At 41.3% G+C, this 15031-nt stretch overlaps 3 protein-coding genes and 2 non-coding genes across 6 annotated transcripts in view; 2 read left to right on the top strand and 3 right to left on the bottom strand.

Moving 5' to 3' along the window:
* The window catches only part of ACAT2 (acetyl-CoA acetyltransferase 2), a 16642-nt gene extending 15011 nt beyond the window's left edge, over window positions 1-1631 (top strand). The window contains exons 8-9 of the mRNA XM_003792398.3: window positions 750-860; window positions 1287-1631. Coding sequence (XP_003792446.1) covers window positions 750-860; window positions 1287-1457 — 282 coding nt within the window. The 3' untranslated portion in view covers window positions 1458-1631. The remainder of the gene's footprint in view (window positions 1-749; window positions 861-1286) is intronic.
* TCP1 (t-complex 1) lies at window positions 1535-12150 on the bottom strand. The gene is made up of 12 exons (XM_003792397.3): window positions 11911-12150; window positions 10697-10782; window positions 10106-10234; window positions 9282-9379; window positions 8800-8910; window positions 8322-8503; window positions 7862-7988; window positions 4247-4422; window positions 3803-3926; window positions 3094-3286; window positions 2502-2665; window positions 1535-1837 (listed from the first exon to the last, which is right to left on the bottom strand). Exons 1-12 carry the CDS (start codon window positions 11972-11974, stop codon window positions 1621-1623), a joined length of 1671 nt encoding a protein of 556 aa, XP_003792445.1. The 5' UTR covers window positions 11975-12150; the 3' UTR covers window positions 1535-1620.
* Window positions 3419-3549, bottom strand: LOC111726202. The gene has a single exon (XR_002774041.1). It is a non-coding gene; the product is annotated as a small nucleolar RNA SNORA20 (small nucleolar RNA).
* LOC111726203 lies at window positions 9002-9141 on the bottom strand. The gene has a single exon (XR_002774042.1). It is a non-coding gene; the product is annotated as a small nucleolar RNA SNORA29 (small nucleolar RNA).
* Window positions 12151-12465: 315 nt separating the features above from the next.
* Window positions 12466-15031, top strand: part of MRPL18 (mitochondrial ribosomal protein L18) — a 9149-nt gene continuing 6583 nt past the window's right edge. The window contains exons 1-3 of one of the 2 annotated variants that reach the window (XM_003792396.3): window positions 12470-12771; window positions 12905-13084; window positions 13391-13577. In XM_003792396.3, the coding sequence (XP_003792444.1) occupies window positions 13033-13084; window positions 13391-13577 (239 nt within the window). In that variant the 5' untranslated portion in view covers window positions 12470-12771; window positions 12905-13032. Of the gene's footprint in view, window positions 13085-13390; window positions 13578-15031 lie in introns of both variants that reach the window. The other variant, XM_023514629.1, reaches the window with a different exon arrangement.

The raw sequence follows: 15031 nt of genomic DNA, 5'->3' as shown, positions 1-15031 counted from the left end.
TTGTTTGGCGGGCCCAGGCTGGATTCGAACCCACCACCTTGGGTGTATGTGGCTGGCACCTTAGCCACTTGAGCCACAGGTGCTGAGCCTCTTTTTTTTTTTTTTTTTAAATGACAGTCTCACTATGTTACCCTGGGTAGAGTGCTGTGGTGTCACAGCCCAGAGCAACCTCCAACCCTTGGGCTTAAGTGATTCTCTTGCATCAGCCTCCCAAGTAGCTGAGACTACAGGCGCCTGCCACAATGCCTATTTTTTTGTTGTAGTTGTCATTGGTTTGGCAGGCCCAGGCTGGGTTCAAACCTGTCAGCCTTGGTGTATGTGGCTGGCGCCCTAGCCACAGGCCATGAGCCTGCTTAGATCTCCTTTCAACTTCAAAATGCTGGGAATGTGCTTGGTTTCCTATTAGGCTGTAATTCCTGTTCCCCTTTTTATGGTAAAAAAAATTTTTTTCCCCCCTTGAGACAGTCTGTTGCCTGGGTAGAGTGCTATGGCATCATAGCTCACATCAACCCCAAACTCTTGGGCTCAAGCGATCCTTAGTCTCTTGAGTAGATGAGACTACAGGCATTGCCACATCCGGCTAGTTTTTTTCCCCATTTTTAGTAGTGATGGGTGGTCTTGCTCAGGCTAGTCTCAAACTCCTGAGCTCAAATGATCCACCGACTTGGTCTTCCAAAGTGCTAAGACTACAGGCATGAGCCACTGCACCTTTCCACCTGATTTCTTAGGCCTATTAATCTTTCTTTTAGGTTGCAAAAGCTGGTTGGTCACTGGAGGATGTCGATTTATTTGAAATCAATGAAGCCTTTGCAGCCCTGTCTGTTGCAATAGCTAAAGAACTTGGATTAAACTCAGAGAAGGTAAACATGAGCAAGTAAGCCTGAGGAGAGCTTGCCAGTGAATTTCACAATGCAATCTTAAGATGAAAAATAGTATGTAATTAGATAGCTTCTAGGTGTTGGCCGTTTGGGACTCAGGCTGGAAAAAAAATCCCCACATAAATCTGACATTAAAAAAAAAAAAACCCAAAAACCCATGACATTAGCTTACCGCAGACATAAAGAACACACTTTAGATTTTTAAAAGTAATTTTTTAAACCAAGTAACAAGGTTAAATGGTCAGGAATGGATTTCACTAAGCTATGAATTTATTTCTAAGTTAAAATGAAAATTGAGTTTGAAAGTTTAAGTTTGCTGATACTAACAAAAGGAAAAAGACAAGTTTAGGATTTTAAATTATCCACAGGGAAAAAAGACATCTAAGATAAATCTTTTCTCCCCCTTAGATCAACACTCAAGGAGGGGCTATAGCCTTGGGCCACCCTCTTGGAGCATCTGGCTGCCGAATTCTTGTGACCCTGTTACACACACTGGAGAGAACAGGCGGAACTCGTGGTGTTGCAGCCCTGTGCATTGGGGGTGGGATGGGAATAGCAATGTGCGTTCAAAGAGGATAAACTGTTTAAACTTCATTTCTCTTAACATTTTATGTGAAATCAGAGGACCAAAGTAAGGAAGGAAACCGTCTCCTAAGTTGATAGCTTGCTGTACTTTTAATGTGTAATACTCAAAGGTACGAGACAACTGCATCTAACATTGTTATAAATAAAAGACATCAAATTAATCATCAAGGGCTCCAGAGTGAACAGCATCTTCATAACCTCCATGTTTATCATCTTTACTTTCTGGATGTAACTTAATAAGATCATCAATTCGCAGAATGGTAATTGCAGCTTCTGTTGCAAATTTCAAACTCTTAACTTTAACTATGGTTGGTTCAAACACACCAGCTTGTTTGTTGTCTCGAGGTTTACCATTAATCAAATCAAGACCAATCCTGCAATTAATAAAAAGAATATTAAATGGCCACTTACAAGTTGATTAGGTCACCTATTAATTCCAGCAATTCCATTTAAATGTTAACCTTGAGAAATGCTGGGACCTTCTAAGTTAGATAAAAGCAGCACACTGAGTTGCATAAAAGCCTAGAACAGCTGCGGTTCTCAACCTGTGGGTTGTAACCTCTTTGTTCTATTTGTAACAATGCAGCACAATTAGGAAGGTTGAGAAGCACTGGCCTAGAAGCTAGTAAAGAAACCCTGTTTCCAAAGAGGACTGCCTGAGAATGGCTACTAATCATCCTAAAATCATCTCACCTAATACTCCACGAGACCTTCCTGTAGGTCCATGACTACCCCAGAAAAGGAGGGAAAGGCAAGGAATTAAGAGTTCTTAACATGATACCAGAGCTAACAGTCATTAGTCATGATCCCTTGAATCAGAGTGAAAGAACACTTGCTGTAATGTATTTTATGTAAAGTATCTGACAAGTCTGTTATTACATTTGCTACCCTATGGTAGACTACAATCCTTTTTAATACTACTATTTTCCAAAGGTCTAGAATAAGCTAAAAAGCTATTTATCACAAATGTAAAAAAAAAAAAAAGCTACTACATATGACATATAAATAACAGAAAGGACAGGGAAATTGTATGCTTACCATTTTAAATTTTTACGCTCTGGGTTAACTTGAGCCTCATTATGAAAAGCTCTTAGCTTTGCAACCAGATCTGTAGAGTCCTGGGCAGCATTAACTGCCAGCGTATTAGGAATAACAAGAAGAGACCTTGCAAACTCTGCAATAGCAAGCTGTTCCCGAGACCCCTAAGACAATGAGAAACAATTAGATACCTGCACAAATGGAAAAGAAGTAGAAGCCCACAGCAGCAGCTAATGTCTCAGACGAGGTATATTAATTAAGTGGCAAAGATTGTCTCTCTTGCCTTTTTTTTTTTTTTTTTTGAGACAGAGCCTCAAGCTGTCCCCCTGGGTAGAGTGCCGTGGCATTACAGCTCACAGCAACCTCCAACTCCTGGGCTCAAGCGAGTCTCCTGCCTCCGCCTCCCAAGTAGCTGGGACCACAGGCGCCCGCCACAACGCCCGGCCATTTTTTGGTTGCAGCCGTCATTGTTGTTTGGCGGGTCCGGGCTGGGGATTCGAACCCACCACCCTAGGTGTACGTGGCTGGCGCCTTAGCCAGTTGAGCTATAGGCGCTGAGCCGCCCTTTTTAAAAACAAATAATTCTTCTTACCATGCTGGTGGCATAGTTTTCAAGGTATATGGAAAGGGCTGCTTCTACAGCACCCCCACCTGGAACCACGGATTTTGACTCCAAAACTCTCTTCACCACACAAAGAGCATCGTGTAAAGACCGCTCCATTTCATCGCACATGAAGTCATTTGCCCCACGTAAGATAATCGATGCAGATGTACGAGCTTTAGTGCTATTAAAAACAAAAAGCAAAATTCTTAAAATGATATTTTTATAAAATAAGTATACATAATTCATTGCCAAGTGCCCTTGATTAATTTAAACCCTACTTACAGAGGACACTGAGACCACACGGTACCAAAAATAATGTCTAGTCCATGCACAAAAGATGAAAATGGTTATTTCATCTCAACTGACAATGGCCCACTATTATTTTATCCCATGCGTATAACTGCTCATATCATTGTAAGACTATGGCAGCAAATAAATGGGAAAATCTATTTTTACTCAAAAAATGTGTATAACCTTTCAATTTAGTAAGTAACTCCTAGCTGGTCATGGTGGCTCATGTCAATAACCCTAGCCTTTTGGAGGCTGAGGTGGGTGGACTGCTTGAGCTCAGGAGTTTGAGACTACCTTCAACAAGAGCGAGACCCATCTCTACTAAAAACAGAAAACTTAGGCAGATGTTGATGTCTATCCACAGCAAGAGTGAGACTGTCTCAAAGAAACAAAAAGTAACTCTTACTTTTTGATTAAGATCAGTTCGTCATCACAAATTCTCTCTTGTACCACCTCTTCTGCTTGTCCCAACATTGCAGCTTCAAAAGTTTCCTCACCTTCCAAATTGGCCAGGGTTGACAGAATAGTTGCTATTCAGAAAGTTAAAAGGGATCTGTAAATATTGCTCTTTCATTTTAATATCCTTAGATTCAAAAACATTTATGAGAAATTGTGTTAAGTTCAAAGTTTCATTAGGAATCAAGCCAACTGTTTTTTATCCTAAGATGGAGCTATGTCATTGAGGGAAACAATTCAGTACATGAATTTCTAACAGCTGTTTGTAACACAAAACATTAAGAGAATATAAATTTTTCAAACCTGTTTTGCATCAATAATCCAACATAAAAAGACCTCTGGCATAATCATGTGTGACATAACAATTTTATTTGAGGGCTAATAGAAGACCTACCTCCAGAAGCTTTAGCAATGCGTTTAAGGTCCCTTTTTAAAACTCTCCTAACTGCCATAGCGCCGGACTCCACAAAATACTTTAAACACATATCATCAATTCCACCAGTGGTTAGAATAACATTGGCACCAGTTGCCAGGATCTTCTGAATTCTTTCCTTGGTGATATCTGATTCTCTGCAAAGGATTTTAGTAACCCAAAATTACTCTGTATTTTCAAAATACAGCTATAAATCTACTAGTTATCACAAGATAATCATAAATATATTTAACTCTTCTATGACCAGAATTTAAATTAATCCAATTTATTGAAAAGGTCAAGGAATTAAAACCACTTAACTTTCCCCACCCCGACTTTGAGTTACTCATTAAGAAATGAGAGTGGGCCAGGTGAGGTGGCTCACGCCTATAACCCTAGCACCCTGGGAAGCCCAGAAAGGTGGATTGCCTGAGCTCACAAGTTTGAGACAAGCCTGAGCAAAAGCGAGACCCCGTCTCTAAAAATAGCAAGAGCATTAGGTGGCACCTGTGGCTCAAAAGAGTAGGGCACTGGTCCCATATACTGGAGGTGGCGGGGTTCAAACCCAGCCCTGGCGAAAAAAGTGCAAAAAAAAAAAAGAGACAGCATTGTGCAGGCACCTGAAGTCCCAGCTACTTGGGCTGGTGAGGCAAGAGAATTGCTTGAGCCCAAGAGTTTGAGGTTGCTGTGAGCTATGATACCACCGCAGTCTACCAACAAAGTAAGACTCTGCTGTCTCAAAAAACAAGGTGTTATGCAGAGATTAGCAACGCTTGAAAAACATAAATCCAACACTGGAGGTGGGACAAGGAATATGAGAGCAGTCCAGAGTTGAAACCACAAAAGCAGACCAAATCAAAAAATGAAGAAACCAGTGGGCCACATTGAAGAGTCTAGATGGCTTAAAATCTTATTTTTTATTTTTTTTGACACAGGGTCACATTGTGTCACCCTACATAGAGTGCTGTGGCTTCACAGCTCACAGCAACCTCTTGGGCTTACGCAATTCCCTTACCTCAGCCTTCCAAGTACTTGGGACTACAGGTGCCCGCCATAGCGACCGGCTATTTTTTTGTTGTTGTTGCAGTTGTCATTGTTATTTTTTAGCTGGCTGGGTCGGGTTTGAACGTGCCAGCCTCAGTCTATGTAGCTGGCACCCTACCCACCAAGCTATGGGCACTGCCCAAACCTCATTTTTAAGAGAGACCAATACTGTCAAATCTTTGTTTTCAAAAAGATCCCCTCATATCAACAGGGAAACTGCACTGGGAAGATGAATGGCTGAAGGCAAGGAGATGGCCTGTGTAACTGGGAGGTATAACCAGTGACTACTGGAGTCAAATATATACCAACAGGTTGGGGGTCAGGGTGGAAAATGGGAGTTAAGTTTGGGACAAGACTAAGTTTGAAGCTTCTGCTGCTATTCAGGTGAAGCTGCCAGAAGTGGTCACTTACAGTATGGACAAATTACAAATAAATTATGGGGAAGAGATACAGATTTAAGAAAAGTCAATATGTAACTGAAGCCATGTTGAATAGATAAGAGCATTCAAAGGATTTTTGAAGTAAAACGAATTAAAGATCAATCTCAAAAGAAAACCCTCTATAAATAGGTACTGTGTGTCAGAAATTGTATAAAAGAGTGGGATTACAAAGCCAAGGAAATCATTCTATCTTTACCTGTAGAGCTCACAACCTGGCTATACAAACTTAACAGGAGACACTGGTAAGCACCACAAAGAAAGTAAGGAAGTCACAACGGAGTATAATTTAGATGAAGGAAGAAAGAAAAGTTCCTCTGAAACTAACTAGCTCAGTTGTCTGCAAGAATATGGGCAAGAAAACAGAAGTTGGTAAATTAAATTTGAAGATGTAGGGTGGCAAAAAAAATAATTTGTAGGCAGAAATTAAATGATCTTAGAGACAGATTAGAATGGTTATTAGGCAAGAAAAGAAGAATTAAGATTTCCTAGTTTTTCTGCCTGAAACGGAGGGGTCCTCATCATTAAGATGGTCAAAAATGGATGTGAGCTATTATCATGATTTCGTTCAGTTTTATACATACTGATTTTGCTGAGATGCTTAAGCAGCAATCAATTAGACAGATGTATGCCTCCCTGAAAAGCATTTCAAGAAGTAGTCCAAAGCTTGCTTGTTAAAAAGCCAAATAAAAGGAAGGCTGAAAAAAGTCTTCTAAATTTCACATTCATGATCACTAGTGACATAGAACAAGCAGTCCTGCAATGGAGAGCAGGGGAGACAAGGTGATGAGAAGAAAAGCACCCAGCAACAATTCTGACCAAATCACTCTCATGGTCATAAAGAGATGGGGAAGAATAGGGGGTAAATAGAGCGGGATGTGTTAAGAGGCTTATCACTTAAGGGCAGGAGAGCTGCAACTGGAATCTAGAAAAGAAAGAGTTAGTTGACGCAAATGAGAAAGACGTCAATGGCAAGTCTCTAAGCAGCGGTTCTCAACCTTCTTAATGCCGCAACCCTTTAATGTAGTTCCACAATATGAGGAACTGTATTAAAGGGTCGTGACATTAGGGCAAAGGAAGACACTCTGGAACACTTATTGTAGAGAGCGCTTTTATGGAAGAAAAGACACTTTGTTAGAAGGAAGGAGAAAAAGAGTATCTCTGCAGATAGATTTAAAAGAGGATCCTAAAAGGGGGGGGAAAAAAGAAATAAATAAAAGATGATCCTGACTCTTGGCAAAGACTTTTTGTAGGTCTGGCTTAACTGCCTTTCAAAACGGTTTACTATTTCAAAGAACTGTTAAAAATACTTGATATGGGCTCGGCACCTGTGGCTCAAGTGGCTAAGATGCCAGCCACAGACACCTAGGGTGGCGGGTTCGAATCCAGCCAGGGCCCACCAAACAATAATGATGGCTGCAACCCCCCAAAATAAGCCAGGCGTTGTGGTGGGTGCCTGTGGTCCCAGCTACTTGGGAGGCAGAGGCAGGAGACTCGCTTGAGCCCAGGAGTTGGAGGTTGCTATGAGTTGTGATGCCACGGGCGGGGCGGACAGCTTGAAGCTCTGTCTCAAAAAAATTTTGATATGGTTCAAGTTAAGAAGGCAATCAAAATCCTTTAGTGGAAGTCAAACTATCTTCAGGACCAGCATGGCAATCAATACCACCACCACTTGTACCCCTCAGACCCAGCATAGAGCAGGCACAATTTATACTATACCACCAAGCTCTGTACTGCTTGAGCAAATTAGATTTCTGCCTTTTATACCTTTAGTATCAACTGACTCATAAAAACTGAATTCCACAAAGGGCCAATTTTCACCTAAGTTTTATCACCTTAAATCCCTCTTATAAAATCACCAGCACACAAGTTTTTCTTGAAGTTCATCTAAAATAGTTTGACTTAGCTAAACTGGTTTTTAAAGTCTTCCAAGACACATTCAGAACTCCAGTTCTATAAACACCATATTCTGCTACCTAGTACTTCTGGTAATTTGCTCTGTTATACATTTATGAGATAGCATGCTATGCATTTTTTATAGTTTACTATACCTTGTCAAACAGAAGGATAATTTACAAACACCCCTCTCAAAGGCTAAAAAAATCTCTCAACATACCTCTGTCTAATCTGGTCCAATTTTTCAGGGTCTGTAACAATCACCTGTACACCAAGTTTCATTTTTGTTTTCTGCAGGCTGAAGTCAAGGCAAGCAATTTTTGCATTAACTATTCTCTTGGGCATGCCTGTAATTGAACATAAATATTAACTTCCTTTATAATTAGCACAATAATGCTGTGTTTCTTAAAATGCCACTATCCTTAAAACCATAATAAAAACTAGCATAAAAATACTAGATTACATATGTAATACAAATTTTAACTATAACTTCCTACATTTAACTTTAGAAAAACTTAATGGCATTAAATGTACATTATTTCTTTCCATTTGCATTCACTCTAACATGTTACACATACATGTACTTTAGTTACAAAAGGGTATACTACATGCAAGCCAAAGAATGCTAGTTTTAACTTGTAGTAATCTTACTCTATAACCAAATCCTCAACGAACCTTACCCTGGGATCCCACCACACAGTTGAGCGCATAGCCATTGATCAGCATACTCTCTATCTGACTTCTCCCGTGGGCTTTCAGAATATTAACAGAATTGACTGGATATCGAGGTTGGCCTCTTGTATCTGTGTATTTAACAGCAAGCACAGCATCTACTACCATATTAGCAAAGAAATCATCATTTCTAAATCAACAGTTAAGGATAATGACATGGATGATACAAAGGGTACACCTAAAATCAAGGATCATTTGAAGGAACTTCCTTTTAATAATCTCATTCATCAAAAAAACAAGCATTATTTATGCCATCAAAATGCTATTTATCATTACCTTTTCACCCTAGAAAACCAGGCAATTCCAATACATCATTTGCCTCTACTGCAATCATCAATTTGAATAAAATCAGTATATCTTACACCATAAAAATAACAATCTTGTTTTTCAAAAAACCTAAATTTTATTGGACCACCACAAGGATACATTCCAATGATTTTGGAAGACATTGATGTCTTAGCAGCATTAATCAGGCAATCTCTCCCAAGTTCGTCTGTGTTAATAATTAGGTTTTCACTAATATAACGCACTGCTTCCCTGTTTAAAAGAATGGGAGAGAAAAACACTTACAAACCTGATATTCAAATGTTTTGCTTTCATCTTGTTTAACACAGTGTCATAGGCGGTTAACTTTATGTTCAGCCATTTCATATAGAAGGAGGACACTGAAAAACCCTCCTCCTTCAGATCACGGCAACTTTAATCTATCCCATAAGCATAGCCACTAAAATCTACCATTAGGAGAAAATGTGGTAGTCAAATGGGAAAATACATTTGCTTTAGATTCTTACATCAAATATTACTACTTACATACTAAAACATAATGTTTTCAATTAAAAACTTAATCATTAATCAAAGCATCAATGGACTATTAATCAAATAAAAAAATTTCTCTGAAAGAATCTTACTTGCAAGCAAGTCGATAGCCACTAATAACTGATGTGGGATGAATTTTCTGTTTGACTAGTTCATCTGCATTTTTAAGAAGTTCTGCTGCAATAATAACCTGTCGAGAAAACATTCATTGCTCTAAGCATGCTTGACATTCAATGTGCATTAATGTATGTGTAAAACCATCAGATATTACTGACCAGAATGGTGATGAAATGAATAACTCATTATTAGAAACTGGAACAAGAGAATCCTACAAAGTACATTAAGTCCTCACTGAACATCAACAGATTCCTGGAAACTGCAACTTCAAGCAAAACATAGAGCAGGGCCTTGAATATGGCTGTTATAACTTGATGATGGAAAAAAAAGACTTTTTTTTTTGGAGACAGCCTCATGTCACATCCTGGGTAGGGTGCTACGGCATCATCATAGTTCACAGCAACGCCAACTCTTGGGCTCAAGTGATCCTGCCTCAGTTTTTCTTTTTTCAGGAGATTTGGGTCTCATTGTTGCTCAGGCTGATCTCAAGCTCCTGAACTCAAGCAATCCACCCACCTCGGCCTTCCAAAGTGCTAGAATTATATAGGCATGAGCCATCTCACTCCACTACAACTTTTTAATGAAGACTTAAAACCCTGTCTGCTTCTTTTGGGGAAACTGAATTACTTTCTTATACTTTCAATTTATCCCTGAAATTGTCTGTCAGTATTTAAAATATAAAAATATTTTTTTCCCCAAACTGCTAAAACTTTTTCCTCTAGATACTTATAAAAATCAGCTCCCTAAATTCTTTTTTTTAATGACCCTTCTGTGCTCACTCTACCCAGTGAATACCTACCACTGAGGTAGTTCCATCTCCAACTTCTTTGTCTTGAAGATCTGCCAATTCACAAAGAACTTTGGCTGCAGGATGTTCCACCTCCAGTAATTTCAGTATGGTTGCACCATCATTAGTAATGGTTACATCCTAAGAAATTTGCAGGAAAAAAAACAACATAAACTGACACAGAAATTAACATAGGCCCATTATCATGCACATACATTTTTTTTTTTGGGGGGTGAGAGCTTCACTTTGTCACCCTCGGAAGAGTGCCGTGGCATCACAGCTCTCAGCAACCTCAGACTCTTGGGCTCAAGCGAGTCTCCTGCCTCAGCCTCCCAAGTAGCTGGGACCACAGGTGCCCACCACAACCCCCTGCTATTTTTAGAGATGAGGTCTCGCTCTTGCTCAGTTTGGTCCCTAACCTGTAAGCTCAGGCAATCCGCCTGCCTCAGCCTCCCCAAGTGGTAGAATACTGGTGTGAGCCACAGCCTGCACATACATCTTTGATAACAATGCCCACGATTCTGATATAAACAAAGAATTAACACAGCAAAGTCTCTAAGACCTTTTTTGATTTAAAGCAATACAACAGTTAAGTGTACTTACACCAATATCATCCACCAACATTTTATCCAAGCCAACAGGACCAAGAGAACTTTTCACAATGTTAGCAATAGAAGCTGCAGCCATAACTGGAGATAATCAATGAACAAAAAATAAAATCAGAAAAATCCACGACGCTAAAGAACAATCATTTCAGCTTGAAGAAAATGACTTCCAACTGCCCCTGAATTTTCCAAATCTACAAATGTCCTAATAAATAATATTTTTAAAATCATGTATTCAAAATCTAATTAGGGAGAACTAGTAAAACTCATCTTCAGTATTCTGTTCATTGCTATATAAAATAATCAACGGCTACAATCTCATAGTCTACCACTTCATACTGGGGAAAAAAATACATCAACCTTTTCTTTCACTTCCTTACAGGATTTTCTTCATTAAGCATAATTTTTTAAATCTGAAATGAAAAAACAATCCAACAGGGAAGGTGCTTTTACTTAAAATTGTTCAATTAAAAAAAAATTAAGCATCTGTCAAAAGTAAACTTGATAGCCACGCACTTTGAGTAAATGCACTACCATTCACATTGCATTATAGAAAACAGAAAAAATACTATGCTAACCTGTATTAATGTTTACTAAAGTAAAAACATCCACTTGACATCTTACCAGATAATTTTACCATGACAAACAGTAAACGACATGTTAGGTAAAGATTGGATCTGAGCCCCCCCGACATCGACTACAGTATATTTCGAGTCACCTAAATTCTGTTGTCAGTATAATTCGAAAGTCACCTAAATTCTGTTGTCATTTGTTCATTTGCAACACGAGCAGCAAATGAAAGACTCTAGTCTTTCCCTGTAGTTAATTATCATAAAACGAAGCCCCAAAGTTCAGATAAACCTCCACCTAATTAGAATCTAAACAAAAGGAGATTCGAGGGTTGGCTGGCACGTGTCAGTACGGAGGTTCAGAGTCTGGGCGAGGAAGCGCTTTCCCAACTGCCGACCCCCGACACCTACATCCACTTCCAGGCCGAGCAGTACTCAAAAATGTGCGGAGCTTTCGGGATTCTCCCCCTCCGGGGAAAAGGCGCTACGGCCCCGCCCCGCGAGAACTGCAAGTGGTCAGATCAGGCCGCGGGTCCCCGGGGACCCTTCCCGCAGGGGGAAAACAAAAAGGTGCCACTGGCCGGCGGCCCCGAAAGAGGGCTCGGCGCGCAGCGCCCGCGGCCCCGGCCCCGCCTGTCCCTACCATTCTGGGAGCGGATTGCCTCCCCAGTGCTGCGGTCCCCAAACACGGATAATGGCCCCTCCATCTTCGCGGCAGGATTTGCGACGAAATCTACCCACACCGCAGACAATCACTAGCTCGCTATCTCAGCCAAGCGGCGGCCACAACAGCGGAGGCGACAGCGTGGAGAGGACCGAGCGACGCCGCGACGGCTTCTGGGTAACACCGCCCCGCCCGCTTCTCCACTTCCGGGGCCCGACGGCCTGCCGGGAAAAAAGAAGGCGGCGGGGGGAGGAAGGGAAGAATCGGAACTATACCGGAAATGAGGGCGCAGGAAAGGCCCGGCTCTGTATTTTAACCAATTAGAGAGCGAATGAGAAGGGCGCGAAAGCGGAGAAAGGAAGCCAGGCCGGCCAACCTCTGGGAGGCAGGAAGTGCTCGGCTGAACAGTCTTCCGGCGCAGGCGCGTTAGGACGTTCTAGTGCCTTCTAGAAAAGGTGGTGGGAAGGGCGGAGCTTGGAGTTGGCGGTGTAACGGGAGCGGGCGGGGCGAACTGGGTTCTGAACGAGTCTCGTTTTGTCCGTATTCTCTTCCTTACCCTGAAATGCTTTTTCGGGGCTCATGACTCGGGTCAGCTAGCTTTGGTCAAGCGCTCACGAGTACAGGGTCTGAACCTGGGTGGGATGGGGCGGTTTTTCCTGTGGGCCTTTTTGGTTTGAAGAAGTAACAACCGCCCCCTTTGAGAACACAGTGATTCCAGCTCCGCCTCGTTTCCTCCCAGTGCTCAGCTGCGGTGTGTGGCCTGATGGTGATCAGTAGTAAGCCCTGCAATGAGAGGCCCCAAAGGCCGTGACGTACAATCTGTTTCCCAAAACGAACGAGGTCCGTCTTGATGCCCCAGGCCTGGGGCCGGGGCGTTGTTCCGAGGTGGTCGGTGGGCTCAGAGGCCTGCGTGCCCTTTGGCGCAAGCGATGATTGGCGGAGGCATTAACAGATTGCTCGGTCGGTCTTTCAGCGGAATCGAGCTTATTAGTTCCGGGTCGAGAGCGGTCTTGCGAGGAAGATCTGTTTCCCCAATTTGAACATGGCTGCGCCCGGTGCCCGCTGAGGAAAAGGAGGTGACTGTCCGAGACCGTCTTAGCGATGGCGCTTCAGTCGCAATTCTGCAAGTTGTTGTCGATTTGCAGGAACCCCGGTAATTAAAGTTGCCTCCACTTCTCCCGGTTTACTCCCCAGGGCCTGCACAATAAAAGTTGATGTGCAAGTTCTATCTTATAGTCCATGTCCCTTACCGAAAAGTAAACGCGCTAACAGAGCTGTGATGATCGTAGGTCGTCCAGACTAGAGTCAGGGAAGACTACTCCCTGCGGGCAAACATATATCATCCTCCTTCCAGGGCCCGAAGGCCAGGGACGTGCATGGGGACAGAGGTTAGCAAATGTTCCTGTTCTGTCCGTATTAGTTATTTTTAAAGATCCATGCGGTCGTTTCCATTTTTTAGAGTATAGGTTGGCAGCCCTCTCAACCAGTTCCAAGCCGACAGTGAAACCCGAAGTGGACCCTCAGGAGAATGAAGCTGTTGCCCCAGAGTTCACCAACCGGAACCCCCGGAATCTGGAGCTCTTAGGTGTAGCCAGGAAAGAACGGGGTTGGAGAACAGTGTGGCCCTCTCGTGAGTTCTGGCACAGGTAATTAAGTTCTTTTGTGATTGATAACAGTGCAGTGCACAATCCTCTACAGATTGTCGTATAGCCAACGTGCCAGACGCTTTGCTCTAGGGAAACTGATTTGTGGCTAGAGGCAAGGTTAGCAGAGGGGCTGGAACAAACAAATAGGTGTCATGGAGGAAGTTTATAGATGATGTTAGGAGAGGGAACCAAGTGCATAGGAAAAGCTGAAATCTGAAAGGTAGGAAGAAGCCACGTTATCTGCCAGAAAGTTTTCCTAGCAGAGGGAATAGCTGGCGTGGGAATGAGCTTGGTATGTTTTAGGAACGCAAAGGCCTGTGTATCTGAAGCTCAGTGAGCAAAGGGATGAGTGGCCTAAGATAAAAGTAGAGGGGCAAAATCATTAGCTTTGCATGTCAAGATGAGCATTTTAGATTTTATTTCACTGCAGTGAGAAACTGAGAGGATTTAAAGTTCCAGACTAATCTGGTTTCTAAAAATCATTCTGCCTCCTCTTATGGAAAATAAATTTTTAAGGAGGCAGGAGTGGAAGGAAGACAGACCAGTTAGGAGTCTATTACAGACATAAAATACTTTGTTAAAAAGATGGTGTTTATCAGACACTTTCTGTTTGCCAGGAATTAGGCTGTTTGTTTAGATGTATTTTCTTACATAATCCTTAAACCTACTTTATGAAGCAGGTACAATAATTTCTGCCATTTTACAGCATCAGGGAAGTTAAGGGTTAGGGGGAGACAGGATTAGTAAATGCCCCAGCTAAGATTCAAACATGTTTTATCTGACCTCAGAGCCAGGATACTAAATTACTACTGAGTTGTTGGAATATTTCTAAAAGACTATATTAAGATATAAAAGCAAGTTGGAGGTGATAATCTTGTGATATATTTATTCGACAAATATTGGACTTATATTACTTGCTAAGCAAAATTAAGGAAATACAAAGATAAATTAGGCATCATTCATGTCACCAAAAGTCTTAAGAGTTTCATAGTGCAATATGGAACAGGTATAACATATTATAGTTGCTGTGATATGTTTTTACTTACAAGTATATAGGAAGGAGTTAAAGGTAGTAGGTAGTTCAATTGTGAAACAATGTGGATCTTAAATCTAAAAATCTTTTGAAACACCAAACCTATTACTTTCAGTTATTGTTTAGATCATTTAAAGAATTAGAGACCTATTTTCTCATTTTTACCCATCTGCCCTATTCACAACATCATTGGAGAATTTTAGAACATTAGAGTAGGAAATTACTTTAAAGATAATAAATCATGCCCCTTCTTAAAACATGGTTTAAGACAAGGGTCAGTATGGGCCTAAATTAGCTTGAGAACTAAAAAATTGTTCTTAATATTTTTAAAAAGTTAAAAAAATTAGAAGAAATAATATTTTGTGATATGTGAAATAGAGCCCACATTGCCAAATCTAATGTTTTTCTATTTTTTTTTTTT

This window comes from Otolemur garnettii, unplaced genomic scaffold (assembly GCF_000181295.1).
Source record: "Otolemur garnettii isolate 467f Iridium unplaced genomic scaffold, OtoGar3 scaffold00056, whole genome shotgun sequence".
In the NCBI taxonomy this organism is placed as follows: Eukaryota; Metazoa; Chordata; class Mammalia; order Primates; family Galagidae; genus Otolemur; species Otolemur garnettii.
The sequence above is the reverse complement of the archived record's forward strand: the minus strand, read 5'-3'. Positions and strand labels throughout refer to the sequence as shown.